Raw genomic sequence first — 17,647 nt, 5'->3', positions numbered from 1 at the left:
TAATGTAAAAGTAGGATTTTACTAGTTGGTTGAAGTTGAACTATTTTGTATCATGAAAATCAGCAAATCTTCACATTTGTGAAGCTGGAAGATGAAATGTTTTTACATTTAAAAAAAGACAATTATCAAAATAGTTCCCAATTGACATTTCTGTCAATAAATTACTGTACTTGATGTACTTGTATAAATCGTTGAGTGGTTTAATTTATAACCAAACATCCTATTTTTTAAACTCTTCTGTGTTTTGTGTGTAAAAATCTTACTTTGTAAAGTAACCAGGGGTAGGCTTAGGGTAACATATTATAATGTAAAATCACTTTAACAGGTACAAATTACACATAAAATAAACTACAAGTAGCTGGTTTAAAGCCAGGAGATCATGTTATAGGCTTATGTTACTAGCTTGCTTATCATATATTTCTGAGACTTTTAAACAGTGAGGTTGCCGGGATCTTCATCAGCAGAAAGTCTGAGGTAAAATAAGATTATAAAATAAGATCTAATTTATATATATATATATATATGGTCGGGCATGGCACCAGCAACATTGCCCAGCAACATTGCTCAAAAAGTTGCCCCATGTATCATCAGTTTAAAACATTAGATCAACTTAAATGTCAAAATCGTTTCGATAAAATAAATAAATAAATAAAAAATGTGATGAAACAGAGGAAAATTGTAGTTGAGTGAGACTAGCGGCAGCCAGAAGAAGTGTTGAGGGGGGAAAAAAAGTGACATTTTGTGGTTTTTGTTAGAATTACACAGGGCGCATCTTACCCTGGTCTTTTTTTATATACAGTCTATGGTCTTACCCCATGTTACCCTACCTGAAGCTGTAAGATAAATGTAAGAGAAGTAAAAAGTAGCTACAGTATTTCCCTCTGAGATGTTGTGGAGTAGAAGTAGAAAGTGGCATAATACTAAAGTAGGCTAAAGTACCAATACCTCTACTTTGTACCTACAGTGAGTGCATGTACTTAGTTACTGTCCCCCACTCAATGAAGACTAGGGGATGTAGGACTACGTGTAATGTTACAGTCTCTGATATCTGGGCCCGCCTCTCTCCTACAGGCAGGAAGTGCGGTCGGTGTGGGGCTGACGTGACGTGCTCGCAGTGGGAGGGCCAAATGCTGGTGGTCACCCACACAACTGGGCCAACTTTTCACAACTGTAGTAAAGTTAAACAAGAGGCCATTGCTTACTAGCAGTGTAAAAAAAAAAAAAGCAGAGCCGCGCACATTTTGTACTACTTAGAGGGGTTTTATGTTTATTTTAGCCTGGAAACGAGTTCAAATCCGCATTTTAGCGCTCGGACTTGTTTTTTTTTTTTTTTTTTGGGAAATAACACATAACGTTAGCGGGTATCCAAAAGACATTCCCGTGAAAATGGGAAGCTGCCTGTGAGCAAGTGAATTCGTGAATTTGGGTAAGTCTCTGTGTATTTTATCTAGATAACGTATGGACGTTTAAAGCTCAAGATGTTTCGTTTAATTAAAGCTTTGGTTTCGGTGTCGCCGGGTTAAACTTTACCGCCTCCTCTTTACCAACTGCTTCACTTGCTTCACCATGTTAATAGCGTTAGTTAAAGTTTCTCTTTTAAAACAAAGCAGTGTTTGCGTGAAACGTTTCTGGATTGTCTGGTTTTACTAGCCTAACGTTATATTTTGTTATTAACTGAAGTTAGCGCCGATCAGGGCGCTCGCTACGTGACAACAAACTAGCATTTAGGGGGATCTTACGCTTTCTTAAAATGAATCACCGTATGAATGTAACGTTAGTGATGATGCGGACTTTGATAGAAACTTGTGAAAGTTTAAAGCGAGCCGCCGCTGTTACCGTAAAAAAACGTTCCGCGCCAAGGATTTCAAAAACAGTTTACCTGCGCGGGACACTCTGTCTACTTCCTCTACGCTGCCTGGCGCGGCGCTCCCATTGGCTGCTCCCACTGAAAAAGGGCGGTACCTCTGCGTCCGTTGGGCCCGGCGATTCGATGGAACGCACGTCAGTTACCGCCAATATCAATCTGTGTGTTTTGATTAGATTTAAACAGATTTTTGTGATCAATTTTACCAGACAGGGAAAGCAAATAAAATGTTAAAATGTGACGCTGTTTTGAAAATGCTTGTACCCGACACGTATGTTCCGCTCAAAAAGAGGTAAGGCTTAAAAGATTTTACTGTAATAACTTTACATTGATGGTGAAATGAATGAGCAACCCTTTTTAATATAGATAAAACCATATACCGTTACTGGATTAATGCTTCTTGTTAACAGGGCGGTAACACTACAATAATAAAGTATGAAAAATTACGTTGGGCAAGTTTAAAGTTTGTTAGATGGAACAAATGTTAGCTGGTTTAAGGTAATTGCTGCTTTTTGCCTCCACCCTTAACATACTGTTAAGAGCATATAAGGGTTTTTAAAGATTTTCAGATTACTATATTACTGCATATTTAACTTTAGCAAATATAATTCTTATTACATTCTAATGTTAAGGTGGAAAATATTGAGTAAAGCGCATTCATTTCAAAACCTGACCCAGAAATCTGATTCAAAGGTCAGTAAAGTACTATAAGTTATGTTTCTGAACTTTAGGACTGGATGATATGGCCATAAATGATTATCATAATAAAAAAGTTCATATAATTCAGTATCATTAATTATCACAATAGATGTCAAATCATTATTTAATTAAGTTTAAAGGTTGATTTTTGCTGCTGAGTGAAAGAAACCAGGTAGTTAATTGTGGTCTATTCTTTATGGTCAGAACATGACAAACACTTGCCAAACAGTGGATCACTTAACAAATCTGAAAACAATTGTGATTAAAAAAAAAAAAAAGTTTAATCTTTAATCAGTCTCTTTTCCTCAACAACAAAAACTCTTAATAGAAAGAATAAGTCCTAATTCCTTTCTGATTCCGGTGAATTAAATAAAACATTTATTAAATTGAGGAAAATTATATTGTGATAATTATCATTATTGTTTTATTGCCCAGTCCTATGATACATTACTTGTTTTGTCGTGGTTTTTTGTGATAAATCCTGATATACCTCATTGCTGAGTTGGTATCTAAATCATTTTTTGTTTCTTCCTTTTGCTGATTAGGATGACGGCTTTGTAGCACCCCAGGTTGTGATAAATACTCCAAAGAAATTATTTGGTCAGTATCCGGTGTCAGTGGAGAACCATCCAACAATGGGGCCCCTCGCTACACCTAAAAAAGGAAGGGAAGCACGTTCTGTTGATCCCTGGACGCCGACTTCAAACCTTAAAATGCTCATCAGTGCTGCTAGCCCAGACATCAGGAACCGAGAGAAGGAGCTGTGCATGGTCACTGATGAACGGGAAGGTGTTGACTCTGCACAGGTAAATCCAAGCATTAACACACGATAGACACTTTCTGGTAAGTCAGAGTGTACAAAGGAAAACATTTCTGATCCTTTGATCTGTCATGTTCCTGTAGGACACTGAAAATTGCGAAGAGTCAGAGAAAATGATTAGCAGGAAAGAGAAGAGTCTGGGTTTGCTCTGTCATAAATTCCTTGCCCGCTACCCGGATTGCCCGGACCCTGCCATCAACAATGACATCTGCCTGGATGATGTGGCCACTGAGCTCCGTATGTTTTCTATATCAACTCTGTTGTCTTTTAACAAAATCAATCATACAAGATCCATCTATTAAGATCAAAATAAATGTCAGATTTTTTGGTGGCTAATAGTTTCTTTTATTACTCTTTAATCTGTACATTGTGTTTCTATTTCACAGTTGAAACGTGCACATTAGAAGTTACATGAGCCCAAACATTTACAAATTACTGTTTTATGTAGTACATATAGCAATTTTATGTCTAGTTTATTCTCATATATGCCACTATGTGAGTTTGTGGCATATTCACAACATGTCACCTATTGTACTTTGAATTTCTTTACCGTGATCTGTTTCTTTCACTAATTGTGATACTAGTTAATTTATTAACTTAAGGCTGTTTACGTGTTTTCTTCCCGTCTGCGCAGATGTAGAACGGCGGCGCATCTACGACATCATGAACGTGCTAGAGAGCCTGCACATGGTGAGCCGCTCGGCCAAAAACCGCTACATGTGGCACGGCCGGACCAAACTGGCTGAGACTTTGGCCATTTTGAAGCAGGTGGGCGAGGAGCACAGGTACGGCCAGCAGATGCAGCAGATCCGGCAGCGTCTCCTGGACAAGGAGTTTGACTTTGACAATGAGGAGAAGGAGAACGAGGAGGCGGTGGACCTGGAGAGCGGGGAGCAGGGACAGAAGGAGCTCTTCTTTGTGGAGCTTCCAGGAGTAGAGTTCAAAGCAGGTGTGTGTCATATTTAATGCCTAATTTGTCTAACTATTGATATCAGAATTAGATCTGATCTTATTCCTTTCAGCACTCAACATGGCTGGCTTTTTGATTACGACTGGATTTCCACAGGCAGTGCTGAAACTGTGTTTATATAGAATTTTAATTTCTTGGTTTTGTGGCACAGTAATCTGACTTTTTTAACTTTCTGTTTGTCCTGTCCAGCCTCTGTTAACAGTCGGAAGGACAAATCTTTGAGGGTAATGAGCCAGAAGTTTGTCATGCTCTTTCTGGTGTCTAATCCTCGCGTGGTCAGTCTGGACGTAGCCGCCAAGATCCTGATCGGAGAGGACCAGGGTGCAGATCAAGACAAGAACAAGTTCAAGAGTGAGTACAGAGGCCTGCAAGATACAATATGTTTCTCAGTATTAGGCAGGGTTAAAGTAAAGTGACGCTGGTGCATGATTTAGGATCTTTATTTCTTTCAGTTTCAGCACGTTCAACATATTCTGTGCTTTCACCTTCTGCTTGCATAAATATCATAGACTGCAGTGCATTAGTTTGAGATGGCAGATATATCTTTGATGGTATGGAAGTCCCGAGGACACTTGTAGATTAGATAGAAGTTTGTCAAAACTGCTGTCTCATCAGTACGTTTGTAAAGACAGGCTCCTCCTAATGTGTTAATGACACTTTCCTGCAATGTAAAGCTATTTAGATCTTTTAAAAGGGTTTATATCAAATACATGTATTACCAGTATTACATGCAACAGTCAGTATTCTTACGTGCACTCAGCCTTCTCATACTATTTCAAAATTACAGAGGCAGTGTTCTGCTATTTGAAAAAGCTTGGTTAATGGCATCACATGCAGTGAATAGAAAAACTCCAACATTGTACAGCGGGATGCACAAGTTTTAAATGCTGGTTTGATTTTTGTCAGGGTAGGTTCTGTGTGTCTTTAGTTGCGATAGATAATCTTGTTTCGCTCTTCTGTTTGCAGCCAAGGTGCGCCGTCTGTATGACATAGCTAATGTGCTACGGAGCCTGAAGCTCATTGAGAAAGTCCACGTGACAGAAGAGAGGGGGAGGAAACCGGCTTTTGAATGGGTCGGCCCCCAAGAATTCCCAGAAGTCAAAGGTATTGCCAGACCTCTTTTTCCATTTAGTTGTTGCTTATATTTTGGTCCACAATTAGAATGAATTTTGGGCTTAGTGTCACATTTATATAGTCACGTCCTGTGTACAAACTACTTGTAGAAGTAGAGATGTATTTCAGGACTTGCAGTTTCTCCTGAGCAATGATTGTCAGTTATGCTGATATTGTGTTTCATGGACAAAACATTAAACTCTTGTTTCAGACTTGGAGAGCTCCAAATCTGAAAGCCCAACTAAAAAGAAAAGTGTACTGGAGTCCCGTATGTCTGTAGACAACTGTGCCAAAAACCTATTTTCATCGCCGGGAGCTAAGCGCAGCTTCACCCGGCACCCCTCCCTCATAAAGCTGGCCAAGAGCATTGAGGATGACCGTCGCAAGATCAGTTCCGCGCCCAGCAGTCCTTTCAAGAGTGCCCTCAGTGAGTATGGAAAACCCTGTAGACAAGACTACGATTGTCGTGGATGTTTATGAATGTAAATGTGTGATGACACTTACATCCAATCTCTTTCTTTTTTTGTCTTCAGGCGATTCATCAAACACTGATTTCCCAAACAAGATGGCCCAACTTGCTGCTATTTGTAAGATTAAGCTTGACCAGGAATCAGTGTAAGTTTGGTTCCGGTTACACTGTTATTTAACCTAAACCGTTGAGGTAATGAGGCAATAAGGTAATTGTAGATCTCCGTAGTGTTAAATGAGAGTGCTGCTTCTGTTCCAGGACTGGAGCTGAAGTACCAAAACACGCTGCTGCTGTGAGGCCAGAGACAGCCTCCTCTGGTTCAATGGAACCGCCTCAGGCCCTGTTACTAACTCCAACCCAGGAGCCTGGAGTCAACACTACTGTCCACCTTACCCCCCACACCCCACTAACCGCCATGCCCCCGGGCTCAGTCACATACATTCCTGCACAGTGTTCATCCCTGATCCCTATCCTGTTACCTCAGCAGCGGGGGAGCGGGCCCTTTGCAGTGTATTTGCAACCTTCCTCCCCCAGGCCAAACCCTCTGGCCAGGCCACAGCCAACCAGCCTCGCTGTGCGCTCTATGACCTTTGAGGATAAGACTGGGCAGAGCCCATTAAGCCAGTATGCGGCTAAGAGCCAGCCTGGCTCCAGGGTGTCGGACGTCAGCCCCTTGGCAATCAAACGACTGCGTTCAGATTCAGTCACAGAGAGCAGTCCCTCCAAAGCTAAGAGGACTGATCCCAACTTTAAGGTAAAAACAAATAGCTTTTACTATTGAGCTTTTACATCTAGATGGTACATTTATGTAACACTCAACTGATTAAAGGAAAGTTGTTCTTACTTAAAACATATGAAGAGTTTGGGTGCTATTCTTGCAGTTGTTTACTGTCTCAGTGCACTTTAATGCTTTAAAACTGGTTGTTGGTTAAAACCATTTGTGTACATTCTGCTAAAAACCTTTTGCAAATTCCTCCGCAACAAAAACATGAAGGCGCATGTGGTTTTTAAAATTGCTTTAATGTGTTTTATATAGTTACTTTTATATATTTTTTTTTTCTGAAATACAGTATTTCCCACCTTCTCTTTCCCCCTCTTCCCACTTGCCTCCTATAGGACACCTCTCCGAAGCTGTGTGAGATCTTACAGGCGCGTCTGAAGGCCCGTCGCAGCAGTCACCTCTCAAGCCGGCCCTCGCCTCGCGCACTCCACCTGGACCCGGAGTTTGTCAACACCCCCGGCGGTGCTGTTGCCCATCAGACTCTAGGGCAGAGCTTGGAGACCTTCCTGGACAGAGAGGACAAGACACCGAACTCTGACAGCGAGGCGGGATTAACACCAGTCAGAGCCGTACCCCTCACGCCAGGACAGCTCCACACAGAGGTAAATGCACAAGCACAAAGCTCGCTGGGCATCAATCAACACCAGAAAGGCTTTTGTTGTGTTAGTCAATTTTTATAGCAGTATGTGTGAAATGTATTTATCTGACCTTCCAGACGTTAGTACCAGCCGGATACCTGATTCCAATCTCCCAGCAGTCCCTCATCAGCTACAGGGAAATTCAATGTTTAGGGAGAGAAAGCAACAAGGCCTCAACTCCCACTTACAACATCTACCAAACACCGACTGCAGGTAAATATGTCACTAAATAAAAATATGTCCTAAAATGTTGATTTGATTTGGACAAGCCATTTAATTTTCATTTTTGTTGTAATTTATAATGAAATACCAGATCCTCTGGAACCAGAGATTGAAGGCTTTTTTTTGCTTGGTTAATAATTAAACAATTAACTGATCATCAAAATTGTTGATATATTTTTAGTTTAATCTGTAATCTTTTAAGCATGGACAGTATTAGTTTTCTTTACCTTTTTTAAAGCTTTTGCTTTTCGTTTGTTAAATTAGTCACAGTTGAATAACTCAATGATCTTACTGCAGATTGGCCTAAGGGTCTACACATTTGAATAACTACATCAAGATAAGGGATTGCACTATTTTATTTTGTCATCAACAGGCTCCAGACCTGCCCTGGCCCAGGAGATTACACCCACCAACCTTTGTCTTCACAAACCCACTGCTGCCGCCTCGCCACAAACCACCCAGCAGGCCCACCACCTCCACAGCCCCAGTCCTGCCATCCTGAACTTCACCTTGCAGAACCTGGGTCTGATCTCAGGCTCTAGCCCAGGAAACACCTTCGCTGCCCCACAGACTCCAGACTGTGCCAACACCCTGCCCAGCCCTCTGCCGGGCCCACTGGCCCTGCAGCAGAGAGGGATGGTTTTCATCAAACCCGTGTCCCCTGTGCCCGTCCAGCAGTCTGTATCAGCTCAACCAATGGCCCTGATCAGTGTCCAACAGGTAGAAAAATCTCAATGTCAAAGTTTACACACTATACTATTCTAAAATGACAAAAGCCGTTTCTCCAAGACTGACCCAACTGTATGGAAGTGCTATATTAAATCTCTGGAGTATGCCTTTACATTTAAACATCAACTTGATAATATTAACAATTGGCCAAGTCGATACTTGGGGAAAAAAAAAAGGTGAGGGAGAGAGGAAGTCTTGAAACTTCATTTCACAGAGCAGACATGATAACGTAACTTAACTGTAGGGTGATGTTAATGGTTGTTTATGCACTTCTGACAATTTCCACATATAGCCTGTGAACCAACCGAAACCCCTTCAGCTGGTATTTTAAAGAGCCAGTTAACACAAACTTCAACAAAAACAGCCTGGGGTTGCGAGCGTGTCCAGCCACACTGATAGTTGTTTTTAAATGCTGAGGTTTTGACTTGATCTGTATCGAGAAACATTAGACCTCGCGGAGGACTGAATATTTTGGAGAAAGTAGTTCCAATGAAAAGTGTTGAGTAAGATCTGGTGATAGTTCAGATTAAAGCAGTGATATTGTTTCTGGAAAGATGATGGGGGGGGGGGGGGGGGGGGGGGGGGGGGTGTGTCCTTATTTTTACTTTATTAACGGAACATTGTCTGTTGTCCAGCCTCTGATGACGACCCCCAAAGGGACAGGGCTCCCCCAGCAGAGCTTCTTCCACACGCCGGTCCCCCTCTCCCCTCTGGCTGCCATGGTAACCACCAGTGGACACCCAGCCACCAAAACTGTTTATGTCCCTCAGAGGAAGCTGGATGTCACCACTGAGGACTCCTGAAATCCTTGAAGGACACCCTCAGATGTGTGTGTGTGTGGGTGTTGTGGGTGGGTGTGTTTATTTTTCTCTGAACATTTCACGGCCTTCATTCACAGCCAGCTCTAAAAATAGCTGCCTTTCAGACTTCGGCTGTGGACACATGCAAATCAGATTTCAAAGTCAGAGTTCACCAGATACTCATGAACACTATTGTGATGCTGGTAGAAAATGTTTTCCCAGGAGTAAATTTGCATGACCTAATGGGGGAGAATTAATGATCTGTTTTGTTCTTGTTTGTTTTACTTAAATCTGCTAATGTGGGTGATGCAAACACCAATAATTGTATTCAAACAGTAGTAAATGGTCCCATCAGTACTATAAAGAACAAAACAAGTCACATGGATGTTTTTTTAATGAAAGACCAGTTTAATTGGAAAAATTGTTCATTGATCATTTTCTCTCTTATGTTAATGAGACTACTTTTGCACATATGTACATGTTAAATGTTACCTCTGTTAAAATGGAATTGTTAAGGAAATGTGAATATTTGTGATTCATTCTAAGACTAATCAGGCATTTTGATACGTTTAATTTATAAAGAAATAACCTTCATTTCCGATGTCCTGTTTAAGTGTAATATGCTAATGGAATTTGAATACATTTTTTGTAAGAACGTCACATGATGTCTGTGTTTTGTTTTGTTTATCTCCACTAGAGCTGCAACGATTAATCGATTAGTTGTCAACTATTAAATCAGCAACTATTTTGATAATTGATTAATTGCTTTGAGTCCTATTTTAAAGAGAAAACATTTTCAAATTTGAATAATTTCTGGTTTCTTTCCTCCTCCTGAGAGTAAACTGAATATATTTGGGTTGTGGACAAAAGAAGACATGAGGACAACAACTAATTGATTATAAAAATTATTGTTAGTTGCAGCCCTAATCTTCACAGCTATTGGATTGGAATTACTACAAACGTGGTGCTGCTACCAACAGTGATTATTTATTTTTACTGTAGATGAATCTGTTGAATTATTTTTACTATCACTTAGTTTATTAAATAAGAAAATAGTGTCTGTACACTTGAGCTCTAACAAATGTGTTCCATAGTGCTGCTAAAAGTCAAAAACTTCACATGATCCCTTTAAGTACAGGGGAGAAAAAATGACAGCTGAGGCAGACGGAGCACTGAGTGGACTAACCCTGACAATGTAAAACTGAGCCTAACAAACTGAGAGATGCCTCAGTCACGTCGTGTAGGCAGAATGGGAAGAACAAGAACAGGTCTGGAGTCGGGAGAACTCACATAATTACAGGATGGTTACCCTGTCATTAAATATAATATGAAGTCAGCCTTAATTACTTACTGTATGTGCATCATGTCACAAGCTGTTGGTTGTATTGCTCACGTTTGATTGGATTTTTAGCATTAATGTAACATTTTATACACATTAAATCAACAATGACCACTTCAGCACATGTTGACACTTTCTGCAATTATTTCCGCCGGCTCATTCTTTCTTGTCAAATGTATGTTAAGCGTTTGTTTGGTACTTTTGACTCAGCAGCTGATTGGAGACCAATGCAATAGAGCTCTCTTGAAGTCTTGAACTTGAACACTTGAGTTTAAGTGGGAGATATCTGTCAGAAAGTTCCCATGTCTCTCCCACTCATACCTGCAATTACCAAGCAGTCTTTCCTAGTCAGAGCGAATTGTTTCACCGCATTCATTCTATTTGAATCGCTGAACAAATCGGGAATCTGGATGGTGATTCAGAGGTCTGGAACCAGGCTGTTTATCTCACTTGTCTGCACTAATTTAATTTCTGTATCATGATTTGAATGTGGCATGGAATGTCTTAAAATTACCACCTTACAGATGCCAAACTATTTTTATTTAGATAACAACCTCACCTTTGGGACTACCCGCAGGGCCGCTAGCGGTTAGGATCTAAGGAGAGCAGTTTTCTTCACATTTTTCATCCATCAAACCAATTATTTTGTTTTCTGATGTGTAAACAGCTGCACAGTCGCACAAAAATGTTTTCATATTCAGATGTGCAGTTAAATGCTTTGTGTACTCATCATGTATGTGCATAATCCTGTGACATACCTCCCTGCATGGTAGCTGTCAGTCACAGTTTTGTGTCTGTCTGTGAGTCCAGAACAAATGTTTGGGTGGCTGATGTTCAGGCCTCTTTCAGCCTGTGATGAAGGGTCCGAGGGCTCTGCTCTGTCACAAGTTATTTTAGGATGATACTTTCACTGAAGCGTCACCGGTGGACTGTGGTGATGGCAAGATGGACGGTATTTAAACCGCCCAGGAGCGTTCACTGCCACGGTAGGACCGAAGCACACAGACTCGGATTCAAGGTAAGGACTCATTTCCTTTGTTTTAAAGCTTTCTGTTTGTAGATGAGTGAGTTATTGTAACAAATGGGTAATTTGCTTGATTTAAGTTTAGGCTATGATTTATTTTAGTTTTTACAAGAGGAATTATATTTATTTTATGAGACTTTCTTTTTGACATAAATATCTGGACCATTAGTGTTAGATGGAGAGGGCGCTTAGCTTTTGTCCGTCTGATGTCTCAGTACAGCCTCTGGAATATCACATACCAGTCCTGTGAGGTGTTGGGCAGCCTCTGATATGAGTGGAAACTGGAATGTCAGCATGAAGGCCAGGCAGGGCGGCATTGCCACATCTCCAGGCTTTTGGTGAAGCTGGCATTTGGGGGACGAGTCAAATCTAATGGCTCAAAGTGAGATTAAAACTATCAAAACTGATAAGGAAATATGAGTGACAGGTTTCAGTGTTTCAGATGATACAGGATTTTTAAACCACCAGATTTCACATTAAAAAATAGGTAAAATACAGCAGGTCAAGAATCACACAGAGTGCAGGTTAGGTTTAGGGTTTCTTCATTGACTCCTTTATTTCATAATTCAATTATACAGTTTTTAAAAACAGCTTAAAATAAGTACATGTGCAAGATGGGGGCTTACATGTGCAAGATGGGGGCTTTGGATGTTGGATCTGTTGACTTCAAGCCTGCTGGTGCAGATTTCTTAGTTCCAATGCTGAAAGAAATAGTTGATTACTTGATGAAATTAAAAAATAATCAATTAATTAATCACATATCAAAATTAAAAATAGCTTGTGAAAATAAATGAAAACAACACTTTTTAGATATTAAAATGCAGGGAGGTCCTAGCTCATCTTCATTTCATATCATTAAAAATGAGTATTTGAACTATTTTAAGATCTTCATTACAATACATCCATAGTTAGTCGATTGACAGCAAATTTATTGTGTACAAAAAAATACAACTGTAATTGTAATTTTAACCTTTGACAGAGTCAGTAATCAATAGATTGATTAATAATTAAATAAGTAATTATTTGAACTTGTGTTGGGTTTTGTGATTGTTTCTTCAAGATGCCAAACTGGGGAGGGGGTGCCAAATGCGCAGCCTGTGAGAAGACGGTGTACCATGCAGAGGAGATCCAGTGTAACGGGAGGAGCTTCCATAAGACCTGTTTCATCTGCAGTGAGCACCCTGGTTCTTTCTTCTTGTCACTGGTCCAACAGAGAGAATTCTGCATCTGTCTGTTTTCTCCTCATATTTAATTTAGAGAGTGCAGTTTTTGTGGTTTCATTTTATTCATTCAGTTCTTTATACTGTATTTTCCCTTTCTTCCTTTCTTGCTCACTTTACACTTAATCTTTTTCTTTCTTTGTTCTTGCTTGCTTTTCCCTTTGTTTTTCTCCTTGATTCATTTCCTTCTTTCTTTCTTGCATCCTTCTTTTCTTTGTTGCTTTCCTACCTCCTTTCTTTCCTGCCATCATTGTTTATTCTTTTCATTTGTCTTGCTTCTTTTTCCCAATTCTTTATGCATCATTTAATATTTTCTTTCCTATGTTTCTCTATATTACTACTCTTATCCTCCTCCTCTGCTCTGCACTGACCACTTTCTCTCAGTAACCACTCACATCTTCTCCATAAAATGCCCTCTTCTCATGTAATATGTTCTAGTAGTTGAATGGCCCCTCTCTGGGTTTGACGGCCCAGTGGAGTTTCCCCTCCTCTTTATCTGTTTGGTCGGACGTCAAGACTTTAATTTCAGTTTTGGTCTTGTTGTGATACAGCCAAAGTTATTAGACCATAATCAGATCTCCCAGCTGCAGCTGTCAAATCCAGGAACTCCGACCTACATGAGAACTGAGAGAGTGGACACCTCATATAGGTTTACAGCTCTTTGCAGAAACACAAACACTCTCCAGTTGGTTGGACGTGAGTCTGTGTGACTGTTGTATTGTTCCAGTGGGAACTCTGAAAGGCCTCTGCGATAAGCTCATACATCTGCTAAGTGTTCTTCTTTTCTCGAACATTCACCTCACACTCTCCTCTCATCCTATAAATAGAAAAACTAGACATCTGACTATGTGCAATGCCACTGTTGACTGATAAAACTAGCTAGGTGGGAGCTTTATTTAAACTCCATTACTCCACCATGGCTCTCTACAGTCTGGACAAACCATTTCACCCAGCCTCATAGTCAGACAATAACTGGTTAAAATGTGTAAAAATATTCCTGTTTTTTTACACAGTGACCTGCAGAAAAGGACTGGACAGCACCACGGTTGCAGCGCATGAGTCTGAGGTTTACTGCAAGTCTTGTTATGGCAAGAAATATGGGCCAAAAGGCTACGGATACGGGCAAGGAGCTGGAGCTCTGAGCTCTGATCCCCCTGGACAGAACGTAGACCTGCAGCCTCATGAGTACGTCTTCACACTGCAGTTAGAGACACAGGCCAAGTCTGGGCTTTCATTAAAGGGTCATTTCAGTGGTATCAAGCCATGTAGGCAGATTTTATGTGCAAATGTGATTTGGTTGAACTGAACCTTTAAATTGATTGATTTATTGATTGATCTCGGGATGTAAAGAGAATTTCAACAAATATGAAATACATTACCTTAATTACTGGACGTTAACATGACCTTTCTCCAGTATGATGAAGGTTAATTTTTGAACACAGCTGTAGAAACAAGTCTATAACTTGAAAAAATGTTTTGTATTCTACATTGAAAAGAAAAAAAGCAACACACAGCAAGATTTAGCTTAGTGTCACCAGATATGTTACAGAGATATTTACAGTCTGACATGAGTAAAATACTGGGGGAGATTAGCAGTTTACAAACAGATCTATCTGAAGCCCATCTGTCCTCAAAAACCTACAAAACTGAAACTACAAGAAAGTCAAACACCAGTGACCACTGACGTCATCCCACAATGTTTTTTTTTTTTCTAGCTCTAAACCACGACCAGCTTCTTCAAACTCCAATGCCAATAAATTTTCCCAGAAGTTTGGAAGTTCAGACCGCTGCCCTCGCTGCTCCAAAGCCGTCTACGCAGCAGAGAAGGTCATGGGAGCAGGAAAGGTAAGGACCGTCCTTCCTGGGACGCTGTGGTGGTCTTTTGTCTGGGATTTATAACTGGCTTTTATGTTACTGTAAATTTTGTTGTGATCAAGTCATTTAAAGAAATGCCCCAGCAGAGTGACAGCAAATTGAATTCAGACCTCTGAGCTCCAAATAATTCTCAAATAGGCTGTTTTCCTTAAAGTGTTTCACTACCATGGGGTTGTATGAGCCCCAACAATTTGGCCATGTAGCCTACAATCTAATAGGTTACTGTATTCATTCATACGGTAAAAATAACAGAAACACAAAGAGTTTGACCACAGACAAGAAAATACCAATAAATCTAGCTTCATTTGTCTTTATAATTGTTGTCAGTAACGCTGTGTGTGTGTGTGTGTGTGTGTGTGTGTGTGTGTGTGTATAGCCCTGGCATAAAACCTGTTTCCGCTGCGCCCTTTGTGGTAAAAGCCTGGAGTCGACCACAGTGACAGACAAGGATGGAGAGCTGTACTGTAAAGGTACACACATTTACACAAACACACACCTGTCACTGCACTGAAGACACTTTGAAAGTACATTTTGGCCATAGACTCCTCCCTCCCACACATACACTTACACTGTACGCGTGTGAGTGTCTGCTTCTAACCTTATGTGCATTTCACTTCAGTGTGCAATATACCCATGTGTTTTTACAGTATACTATATACTGACTTATTATTTTTTATTCTGTCAGTTCATATAGTATTTTTCAATTCCTTTATGGGCTGAATGCAACATAATTTCATTCAACTGTGCACTTATCCTGTGTATAGAGTGACAATAAAGTTATCTTGAATCAAATAGAAATACACACATACACATTTTAGATTTGAATTTAAATCAGAAAATGCTGATTAACTCAGCGTTGTTTTCTAATTCTCTCTTCAGTTTGCTACGCCAAAAACTTCGGTCCAAAAGGATTTGGACTGGGAAACGCTGCCATGTTGGAGGAACAACAGTGAACATTTCTGGTTTTAGAAATGTGTGTGCGGCACACGGCAGCTGTTTGAGTGGAGACTCAGCCTTTACCTCTACATTGGATGATGTCTGCAATACATGATAGATGCCATATCGGGCTGGGCTGGTAAAATAACAGTCGAGCAACATTTGTAAGCTCGCTATTATCTTGAAAATTGGGTAAAAAGATGCATAATATTTGTAATGGTTGAGTCAGAGTACAAAATAAAACTATTTTGTTACCCTAAAATATACCCTGAATGAGGTTTATATATATGAAAAATTAGATTATTTTTAGAAATAAACACAAATTGAAATACAATCTGGGGTCCATGTCTTTAAATAAATCTTTTGTACCTCACATACAGAAAAGAGCTGCACTGCTCATTATTAGAAAATATCACTGATTTTAGACAATCCTTTTGTTTGTATCACTAATCTGTTTTAATAAAAACGCAAAAAGACTTGCACAACCCTGCTCATAAGTCAATGAATTTATCTCCTCCTGCTGTGAGAAGACAACTAGCAGTGCCTCATTGTGTTAAAGTTAATTATTAATAGAATTAAATTTGCATTCATAAATAATTCCGTGCAATAATGAATTAGAATAATCAAGGCAACAAGTGATTAACAAATGCAATGAGTTCATTTTCCCCAAACAATTATGTGTGAGCAGCTGTGCAGAGCACGTTTGAATTAGTTGTTTTTGTCTAAAATTAGAGCTGCTATCAGACTCGCACCATTAAATCAGAAGAGATGACAACACAGAGGAACACACAGAGTAAAAGTTACTCTAAAAGAGGTGTCTGTTCATGACACAGTTACCTACGAGTCATCTGTAAAAAAAACCTGCACACTTGATCAAAGTGGGTGTCTTAAATCATCACTTCTAAAAGGTTTTAGGAACCAACCTATATATAAAAAGCTTTTCTCAGCATGAGCAATCCAACCATGAAAATGACAAACAACCTTCTTTTTATTGACTTAAGTCTCCAGCGCAGCAACCTGATGGCACATAAGTTTCTGAATTAACACCCAATACCTCAATCAAAAGCTGTGACATAATAATAACAGTAAAATCTCTAAAACAACAAAAAGCTGTCGGTCTTTCCTCTGGCCAGGACACCTGAGGCAAAAAAGCCAAGACATTCTGCTTGTAGCGGTGGACTTAAGAAAGATGTGAACAAGGTTTTTAACACACCAGAGGATGAAATAAAAGCGGAAGGAGCATGCTCCTCTTATTAATACAGCTCTGCAGTAAATCTGGTGAAGCTCACAATATTCAGGTGTTGTTGAGACTGTCACAGGTGTTCATTCAGCCTGCTAGTTAACTGCTGAGTATGTACTTTGTGGTGTTGTTGAACACTTATCATTCTTATCTTTCAGCCAGTTGCTGGTAGTCTACTTCTGAACACTGTTCGTCTTTGCTAATGTACTGTGAGGCATGTGTTGTCATAGTTTAGAAATTTTCTACCAAATCACATAGCTTCACATCTACTCTACCTGTCCTCTTTGTCCTTCTAAACGTCCTTTCAGACATGGAAGTGGCAAGTTGCCGCCTCTGTTCCTTTCACAGAAAGACTGGCTGTCGCTCTGGCAGAAGCAGCACAGGGGAAAGAAAGACGCACACAATCACAAATTCTCCCATTTTCCATACTGCCACTTTAGTTGTCAGCTTCTTGCAACTGGATGAAGAGCAGGTCTCTGTACTTCTGTAAGTGTGGCTTACAGCTCAGAAAGGTTCTCACATTGTCTTAAAAGCTGCGTTCCAGCAGACACAGAATAAAATTATCATTCATTTATATATGAGATGTATTAAAATACAACATAAATTATTCAATGTCTGTGAAAAGCCTTGTAGCCTTGGAAAATTAGGCTGTACTTGTACTCATACGTGAGCTGTCACACAAGAATCAGCAGTTTCGCTCCTTTTATAGACAGCCTAATGCAATCTGAAAGTAACCAATCACCTCACCTGTCAGTCAGCCTCCTATTTATATCCATATGCACACACACACCTGACCTGCCATATACAAGCTCGTTCTCCTTAGGCACTTGTATTCAATCTCCTCTCTCCACCAACTCCTCAGGGAAATATTTGTTCCGTGAACACAGCTGCCTGCTGCTGAAAACTAT

The 17,647-nt window shown here is 40.0% G+C and overlaps 2 protein-coding genes across 3 annotated transcripts; both read left to right on the top strand.

Moving 5' to 3' along the window:
• The first annotated feature begins 1,175 nt into the window (after positions 1-1,175).
• Positions 1,176-9,765, top strand: e2f8 (E2F transcription factor 8). 2 transcript variants are annotated; one of them, XM_046031910.1, is made up of 13 exons: positions 1,176-1,426; positions 3,109-3,369; positions 3,467-3,620; positions 4,018-4,332; positions 4,543-4,704; positions 5,320-5,457; positions 5,678-5,893; positions 6,000-6,081; positions 6,194-6,689; positions 7,052-7,318; positions 7,432-7,567; positions 7,950-8,296; positions 8,941-9,765. In XM_046031910.1, the coding sequence occupies exons 2-13, from the start codon at positions 3,199-3,201 to the stop codon at positions 9,106-9,108; spliced, it is 2,652 nt and encodes an 883-aa protein (XP_045887866.1). In that variant the 5' UTR covers positions 1,176-1,426; positions 3,109-3,198; the 3' UTR covers positions 9,109-9,765. The 2 variants fall into 2 exon arrangements, with proteins under 2 accessions (XP_045887866.1, XP_045887868.1); XM_046031912.1 differs by lacking the exon at positions 1,176-1,426 and adding an exon at positions 2,013-2,156.
• Positions 9,766-12,528: 2,763 nt separating this feature from the next.
• csrp3 (cysteine and glycine-rich protein 3 (cardiac LIM protein)) lies at positions 12,529-15,516 on the top strand. Its single transcript, XM_046032995.1, has 5 exons — positions 12,529-12,640; positions 13,702-13,873; positions 14,404-14,533; positions 14,940-15,033; positions 15,443-15,516. Exons 1-5 carry the CDS (start codon positions 12,529-12,531, stop codon positions 15,514-15,516), a joined length of 582 nt encoding a protein of 193 aa, XP_045888951.1.
• The last annotated feature ends 2,131 nt before the right edge of the window (positions 15,517-17,647 follow it).

The sequence above is a fragment of the Micropterus dolomieu genome, linkage group LG20 (assembly GCF_021292245.1).
Source record: "Micropterus dolomieu isolate WLL.071019.BEF.003 ecotype Adirondacks linkage group LG20, ASM2129224v1, whole genome shotgun sequence".
Classification (NCBI taxonomy): Eukaryota; Metazoa; Chordata; class Actinopteri; order Centrarchiformes; family Centrarchidae; genus Micropterus; species Micropterus dolomieu.
Note: the sequence above shows the minus strand (reverse complement) of the source record. Positions and strands in the feature narration are given on the sequence as shown.